At 41.4% G+C, this 9,109-nt stretch overlaps 1 protein-coding gene across 1 annotated transcript; it reads right to left on the reverse strand.

The window, feature by feature from the left end:
• Positions 1-303: 303 nt before the first annotated feature.
• On the reverse strand, positions 304-8,585 carry LOC142204445 (olfactory receptor 5AR1-like). The gene is made up of 2 exons (XM_075275757.1): positions 7,678-8,585; positions 304-370 (listed from the first exon to the last, which is right to left on the reverse strand). The coding sequence occupies exons 1-2, from the start codon at positions 8,583-8,585 to the stop codon at positions 304-306; spliced, it is 975 nt and encodes a 324-aa protein (XP_075131858.1).
• Between the last annotated feature and the right edge of the window lie 524 nt (positions 8,586-9,109).

Consider the following 9,109-nt stretch of genomic DNA (forward strand, 5'->3'; position numbering starts at 1 on the left):
TCCCCATAGACTATAATGGGGTTCGAAACCCATTCGAACACTCGAACAGTGAGCGGCTGTTCGAATCGAATTTCGAACCTCGAACATTTTAGTGTTCGCTCATCTCTAATCTTAATCATTTTTAGTTCTAAATATTTTGGTGTTTGCAACAGCCATTTCAGTTTGATATATCTAATAACTGATGGACACAGTAATATTTCAGGATTGAAATGAGGTTTATTGTACTAACAGAAAATGCGCAATATGCATTAAACCAAAATTTGACCGGTGCAAAAATATGGGCACCTCAACAGAAAAGTGACATTAATATTTAGTAGATCCTCCTTTTGCCTCTAGTCGCTTCCTGTAGCTTTTAATCAGTTCCTGGATCCTGAATGAAGGTATTTTGGACCATTTCTTTCTACAAAACAATTCAAGTTCAGTTAAGTTTGATGGTCGCCGAACATGGACAGCCCGCTCTCAAATGATCTGAAAACAAAGATTGTTCAACATAGTTGTTCAGGGGAAGGATACAAAACGTTGTCTCAGAGATTTAACCTGTCAGTTTCCACTGTGAGGAACATAGTAAGGAAATGGAAGACCACAGGGACAGTTCTTGTTAAGCCCAGAAGTGGCAGGCCAAGAAAAATATCAGAAAGGCAGAGAAGAAGAATGGTGAGAACAGTCAAGGACAATCCACAGACCACCTCCAAAGAGCTGCAGCATCATCTTGCTGCAGATGGTGTCACTGTGCATCGGTCAACTATACAGCGCACTTTGCACAAATAGAAGCTGTATGGGAGAGTGATGAGAAAGAAGCCGTTTCTGCACGTACGCCACAAATAGAGTTGCCTGAGGTATGCAAAAGCACATTTGGACAAGGCAGCTTCATTTTGGAAACAAAAATTGAGTTGTTTGGTTATAAAAAAAAGCGTTATGCATGGCGTCCAAAAAGAAACAGCATTCCAAGAAAAACACATGCTACCCACTGTAAAATTTGGTGGAGGTTCCATCATGCTTTGGGGCTGTGTGGCCAATGCCGGCATCGAGAATCTTGTTAAAGTTGAGGGTCGCATGGATTCCACTCAGTATCAGCAGATTCTTGAGAATAATGTTCAAGAATCAGTGACGAAGTTGAAGTTACGCCGGGGATGGATATTTCAGCAAGACAATGATCCAAAACACCGCTCCAAATCCTCAGGCATTCATGCAGAGGAACAATTACAATGTTCTGGAATGGCCATCCCAGTCCCCAGACCTGAATATCATTGAACATCTGTGGGATGATTTGAAGCGGGCTGTCCATGCTCGGCCACCATCTAACTTAACTGAACTTGAATTGTTTGTCCAAAATACCTTTATCCAGGATCCAGGAACTGATTAAAAGCTACAGGAAGCGACTAGAGGCTGTTATCTTTGCAAAAGGAGGATCTACTAAATATTAATGTCACTTTTCTGTTGAGGTGCCCATATTTTTGCACCGGTCAAATTTTGGTTTAATGCATATTGCGCATTTTCTGTTAGTACAATAAACCTCATTTCAATCCTGAAATATTACTGTGTCCATCAGTTATTAGATATATCAAACTGAAATGGCTGCTGCAAACACCAAAATATTTAGAACTAAAAATGATTAAGATTAATAGGGGTGCCCAAACTTTTTCATAGGACTGTATACTCCATATGAAGTGTTTGTAGCCACATAACGTTTCTACCCCCTGACGAAGCCACATCATGGCGAAATGCGCGTCGGGGCGCGTTCATCACATGGAGGTCCCCTCATAGGTAAACATTATTTCTACATTGTGTTAACTTGTTTTGTACATGCACTCCAAAATTTATGGGTATTGTTATGCCATTATATGTATACAATAGGAGTGACATCTACTCATCATTACATGATATCACTTTACCGGGCCTCCATGTATTTGTATGGTTGTACCACCCCATTCTTTATTTCTTTCTTTATATACTTTTTAACATCTATTTAAATAAAGTATAAATATTTTATGCATAATTGGTTGTGGCAGTCCGCTTTTTTTGGCATAGTATTACACAGAGTCGAACTTGTTGCCTATCCACGTGCTTGAATGTCTTCAGTTCGGTCCATATGTGACATCTCATGTAGGGTCTCAAAATTCAGTTTTAGGCAATAAAGTTATCGATAAAGATGAAGGGGTGGGGGGAGGGGGGAAGGAAAATAAGGGAAAAATGTGATTGGACTATATAGTAAAATTTTACGGTTGTACTGTTAATAAGAAATTTAATAAAGATTATTAAAATTTAAAAAATAATCTGGAGCAGCACTGTCCAAGTCAAGGGCATTTCTCACCACCTGGAGGACACAGCCTAAATACCTTAACCCCTTACTGCTCGTTGCCTTACTATTAGGCCTGGTTCACATCTGCGTCGGTAATCCATTTGGGGGAGTGCACATGGGGACCCCCCAAACGGACTATTGAACACATTGGCAAACAGTGTGCAGTGAAAGCACACGGACCCCATAGACTGATGGATCAATGTCAAAAATAAATGGCCAAGTTTAATAATTTTAATTTATTTGTTTGATTTTGTTCTCTTCATGCACCTTTCTGAGTTATGTGAAAAGCTAATGTAGTTATGGGTCAAATTTTTGCAAAAATATAGAAAATTTACAAACTTTCCAGCACCAGTGTACTTTGGGAATAGATATGTAAAAATCAAGAGTTTGTGAAGATCAAATCCGCTGAGGTTCCTATTACTACTTTATTATATAAGTCTGAACCTACTGAATATGATTCCTTTATCCTATAGGTCATACAGTAGCAAAAACCTTGGGATTTGTCCCCCTACTGGATACCTGGACAGAAATGGGTTAATTCAAAAAGACATCCCACAAGAAATAAGGTTTCTTTGATTTATTTTATTGGTCCATGGCACTTTTTCTTCTTCTTTTTTTTTTCTCCAAGGTCATTAAATTTAGCAGAATACCATGATTTACATTAGGTTTTATCGTTTTTACAAAATTGACAAAAAATTTTACAAAAAAAAAAAAAAAAGTTGTGGGGCATCGTATTCTGACAGCCATAACTTTTTTCCATTGATTTAACTATGCTGGGGCATACCCTGGATTTGTCAGGGTGGGGGCTGCCCACAACACAAAGGTAATCATGCCCCCTGTAATTCCCCCATCCCCAAAAGAAAATGAATCATCTCAGGGCCAGATGACATTATGTCTTTATTGTGTGGCCCCTGACAATCATAGCAGGGGAGATGGAGGGGGCTGCTGACTGGGAGCACTACTGAGTGATGGGGGCAGTACTGAGTGATGGGAGCAGTACTGAGTGATGGGAGCACTACTGAGTGATGGGAGCAGTACTGAGTGATGGGGCAGTACTGAGTGATGGGAACACTACTGAGTGATGGGAGCAGTACTGAGTGATGGGGGCAGTACTGAGTGATGGGGCAGTACTGAGTGATGGGGCAGTACTGAGTGATGGGAGCACTACTGAGTGATGGGAGGACTACTGAGTGATGGGAGCACTACTGAGTGATGGGGCAGTACTGAGTGATGGGAGCACTACTGAGTGATGGGGCAGTACTGAGTGATGGGAGCACTACTGAGTGATGGGGGCAGTACTGAGTGATGGGAGCAGTACTGAGTGATGGGAGCACTACTGAGTGATGGGAGCACTACTGAGTGATGGGGCAGTACTGAGTGATGGGGCAGTACTGAGTGATGGGAGCACTACTGAGTGATGGGAGGACTACTGAGTGATGGGTATGGTACTGAGTGATGGGAACACTACTGAGTGATGGGAGCAGTACTGAGTGATGGGGCAGTACTGAGTGATGGGGGCAGTACTGAGTGATGGGAGCACTACTGAGTGATGGGAACAGTACTGAGTGATGGGGGCAGTACTGAGTGATGGGAGCAGTACTGAGTGATGGGAGCAGTACTGAGTGATGGGAGCAGTACTGAGTGATGGGTACAGTACTGAGTGATGGGGCAGTACTGAGTGATGGGAGCAGTACTGAGTGATGGGAGCAGTACTGAGTGATGGGTACAGTACTGAGTGATGGGAGCAGTACTGAGTGATGGGGGCAGTACTGAGTGATGGGTACAGTACTGAGTGATGGGTACAGTACTGAGTGATGGGGCAGTACTGAGTGATGGGTACGGTACTGAGTTATGGGAGCAGTGCTGAGTGATGGGAGCAGTGCTGAGTGATGGGAGCAGTGCTGAGTGATGGGAGCAGTACTGAGTGATGGGAGCAGTACTCAGTGATGGGAGCACTACTGAGTGATGGGGAAGTACTGAGTGATGTGGGAAGTAATGAGTGATGGGAGCAGTACTGAGTGATGGGTACAGTACTAAGTGATGGGAGCAGTACTGAGTGATGGGGCAGTACTGAGTTATGGGAGGACTACTGAGTGATGGGGGCAGTACTGAGTGATGGGAGCAGTACTGAGTGATGGGGGCAGTACTGAGTGATGGGGGCAGTACTGAGTGATGGGGGCAGTACTGAGTGATGGGTACGGTACTGAGTGATGGGAACAGTACTGAGTGATGGGAGCAATACTGAGTGATGGGAGCAGTACTCAGTGATGGGAGCACTACTGAGCGATGGGGAAGTACTGAGTGATGGGAGCAGTACTGAGTGATGGGAGCACTACTGAGTGATGGGAGGACTAATGAGTGATGGGGCAGTACTGAGTGATTGGAGCAGTACTGAGTGATGGGGGCAGTACTGAGTGATGGGGGCAGTACTGAGTGATGGGGGCAGTACTGAGTGATGGGAGCAGTACTGAGTGATGGGGGCAGTACTGAGTGATGGGGGCAGTACTGAGTGATGGGGGCAGTACTGAGTGATGGGAGCACTACTGAGTGATGGGAGCAGTACTAAGTGATGAGGGCAGTACTGAGTAATGGGAGCAGTACTGAGTGATGGGATCAGTACTAAGTGATGGGAGAAGTAATGTGTGATGGGAGGCTGAGCTTTTTTTTACATCCTTGTTGCTCCGAATAGCTTTTCATAATCAGATAAACAGAGGTTTCTTTAGAACAGTGATTCAGGTCTAAGCTGTGGATCTGATTCTGACATTTCTGATGACACTTTCCTTTTAACAGGCATTCTTATGCAAAAACATTTCAACAAAATTATATAGCCTCCAATACGTGGTGGAGACATCAGGGACACGAAATAGCACTTATATATAATGTATAGTGTTGGTATCCTGCCAATATTTGGGCCTCCAGCAGTACAATACAGTTATCATTCAATTCCATGAGAATATTGAGATTAGAGATGAACGAGTAGTATTCCATTGAATACTACGGTATTCAAAATACTCGTACTCGGTCGAATACCACGTGGTAAACGTAAAAGGCGTTTACTGCATGGTATCGGGCCGAGTATGAGTATTTCAAATATCGTAGTATTCGATCGAATACCTACTTGATCGAATACTACTTGCTCATTTCTAATTGAGATGACTCAGCTGTCCCAGGCTACACGGCAAAGCTGCAAAGTGATCAATAAAAAGCGGGAAATGCTATCTTATTGGGTATCTGAAACTGAAATATTTCACATTTTTAATACGAATAATCCCATGAAAATCAAAAATATTTGTGATAAAAATCCAATTAAATTGCAATAATACATTACTTAAGATCTGCTGGAAATATACAATCTTTCAGTTGTGATATATACAGTACTAGCTGGTACCCGCGAGTTCGTCTGCGGTGATTGTAGAAGTGTGTATATACAGGCATGGGTAAGGTTTTCGTACTGTGTATAAGGTATGGGATATGAAATGTAACTTTGTATCTTGTTTTTGCTGTAATTCAGAGAATACGTGAGACTTTTGTGTTGAAGTTAATTTGTATTTGAGCTGCTATATATACGGTGTTGTGAGAAACTTTAGTTTGGGACAGAAGTATTTGAAGTTAACCCTTTCCCGTCGATGGAATTTTTTGATTGTCGTTTTTCGTTTTTGACTCCCCTCCTTCTAAACCCCATAACTTTTTTATTTCTCCACTCCCAGAGTCATATGAGGTCTTAATTTTTCCTGGGACAAATTTTTCTTCATGATGCCGCCATTATTTATTCTATATAATGTACTGGGAAGCAGGGAAAAAATTCTGAATGGGGTGGATTTCAAGAAAAAATGCATTTCTGCGACTTTCTTAGGGGCTTTGGTTTTACGGCGTTCACTGTGCAACCAAAATGACATGTCCCCTATATTCTGTGTTTCGTTACGATGCTGGGGATACTAAATTTATATGGTTTTATTTACATTTTGACCCCTTAAAAAAATCCAAAACTGTGTTAAAAATTTTTATTTGAAAAGTCGTCATATTCCGACGGCCGTAACTTTTTTATACTTCCATGTACGGGGCTGTATAGGGCGTCTTTTTTTGCGGGGCGGGAGTCTTTTTAGTTCTACCATTTTCGGGAAATGTTATTGCTGTGATCACTTTTTATTCAAATTTTTATCAGAATCAAAACAGTGAAAAAATGGCGGTTTGGCACTTTTGACCATTTTTCCCGCTACGGCGTTTACCGAACAGGAAAAATATTTGTATAGCTTTGTAGAGCGGGCGATTTCGGATGCGGGGATACCTAACATGTATGTGTTTCACAGTTTTTAACTACTTTTATATGTGTTCTAGGGAAAGGGGGGTGATTTGAATTTTTAATCCTTTTTATTTGTTTTTATATTTTTTTTACTTTTTTTTTTAACTTTTTTTTTGCATTTATTAGACCTCCTAGGGGTATTGACATGGGTGGGCGGTGTCGCGGATTGTCAGAGCGGTGGGGGTTGGCAAACATGGCTGCTCCGGAGCGTTAAAGAGAACCTCCTGGAGTATCATTAAGGGGAGGGGCAAAGTGGTAAAGTATATGTATATGAGATTGTGTGGGGTTAGGGGCGAGGCTGTAGAGGGCAATATGAATTTTGTGGCTTGCTATGGTCCAAAGTGTGTGAGATTGCAGAGATGGTGGTGTGAGTTTGGGTTTTGTGGGGGTCCTGGCACAAACGTATGTGCGCTATTGTGACGAAAAGTAGCCTATTGCGCAATCGGGTGCATTAACTATGTTTGTGGAAACTTTCAGCCAAATCGGTCAAGCGGGTTTTGCGTGATTGACTAACAAACATCCGAACATGCAAACATCCAAACACACAAACACACAAACCCACAAACTCCAAACTCACAAACTTTCACATTTATAATATTAATAGGATTGTGCAAAAGTTTTAAACAGATGCAGAAAAAAGTAAGAATGTTAATAATCAAAATGCAAATTGAAAGTCTGTGAAGATCTAATCCCATCAATATTTGGTGTGACCTTTGCCCTCTGGAGGAGGAGTCCTGAAAGTGATGCTCTGGCCCCCACAGAGCCCTGATCTCAACATCATCCTGTCTGTCTGGGATTACATGAAGAGACAGACTTCATGCGTAGTGGGACGAATTGATGGAAGGTAGAAGGTAAAGGTCACGCCAAATATTGATTGGATTTAGATTTCTCTTTTCTTCATTCATTTAATTTTTGTTATCTTACAAAAAAAAAAAAACCTATTAACCCTTCTATTTCTGAAAGCTTACTTACTTTGCGGCATTTTTCCCGCACTTGCCTAAACTTTTGCGCGGTATTATATATCATGTCGTAAATTGAAATCACACTTTCTCTACACATCCCTTATTTTTTTTCACACACTTTTTTCAAAGCCCGCTTCACATCTTTATTCCTAAAACTGTATATCACTGGGTTCAACAACGGAATGATGTAAACGAACAGGACTGTTAGCGTTTTGCCCTGGCTCATTGATACGGATGATTTGGGTCGAAAATACAAGTCAAATATTAAGATGTAGAAACAAGTGACCACTGTTAGGTGAGAGGCACAGGTGGAGAAGGCCTTGTATTTGCCTGTTCTTGACCGAATCTTCAAAATGGTAGAAATGATGAAGATATACGAGACTAGGGTGAGCATGAACGCGGTCATTACCAGTAGAGTACCTTGGACCAGAATCACACTCCGTATACTTGTCGTATCGCCGATCGCAACTTTTTCTAAGACCTTGATATCACAAAAGAAATGATTAATTTTGCTAGATGAATTATAAGTTGCCATAGCGGTGACAGTGGTTGGGGAGATTGCGCCCACCATGCCACCTATCCAAGTTCCTACGGCAGCGATGGTACACAGCCTCCAGTTCATAATCATCGTGTAATGTAGCGGTCTACAGATGGCCACGTATCGGTCATAAGACATCACAGTCAACAGGAAATATTCAGTATTCCAAAAAGCGACAAAAAAGAAGAGCTGTGTGATACACCCTCCATAAGTAATCCTCCCATTGTTGGTGGCAAATATGTGGATCAACTTGGGAGAGGTGACGGTGGTGTAGACAATGTCTAAGGAGGAGAGGTTACACAAGAAGAAGTACATTGGTGTTTTTAGTGGTGGGCTCGAAGATATCAGAAGAATAAGGATCAGGTTCCCCATGATAGTCAGTAAATAGACTAATAGAAAAAACAGAAAGAGTTCAATTTGTAAATCTGGGGCATCGGAGAACCCAACGATAAAAAACTCAACTGTATTGCTTGTGTTCCGTAACATTGTGATATAAGGTATCCAAAAACTTTAAGACTCAAGGAACTTCGAGCATGAAGGTGATGTATAATATAACATTGTGATATCAGATATCCAAAAACATTAACGCTCAAGGAACATCGAGCACGAAGGTGATATGTAATATAATAAGTATCTACTCTGGATGTGGAACCTGGACAAGAAGAATTGGAATAGAGGAAAATTGTTGGCTAAGGGTGGAGACGCCACTAGGTAATATAGCCTTTGTTTATGTGACTTTCCAAGATTTCTTTTTGGAATGATAGCCATCATACTCTTTGACAAAACATGGCACCACCATTGACACGTCTTTATAGGACAATAGTTACAAGTCTACAATAATTTCAGTTGCTTTCGACCAGTCTGGACAATGAACTCAAGTCCACCTGAAGATGATGTGAGTTCTTTTTGTATCCAATTTTTCTCTGTATATAAGTAGTTGTTATTATCCTTGACAATGTCTTGTTTTTCATAAGGTCGATGTCCAATATTTATTTAACCAAATGGAAGAT

Source organism: Leptodactylus fuscus, chromosome 5 (genome assembly GCF_031893055.1).
Source record: "Leptodactylus fuscus isolate aLepFus1 chromosome 5, aLepFus1.hap2, whole genome shotgun sequence".
Taxonomy (NCBI): domain Eukaryota; kingdom Metazoa; phylum Chordata; class Amphibia; order Anura; family Leptodactylidae; genus Leptodactylus; species Leptodactylus fuscus.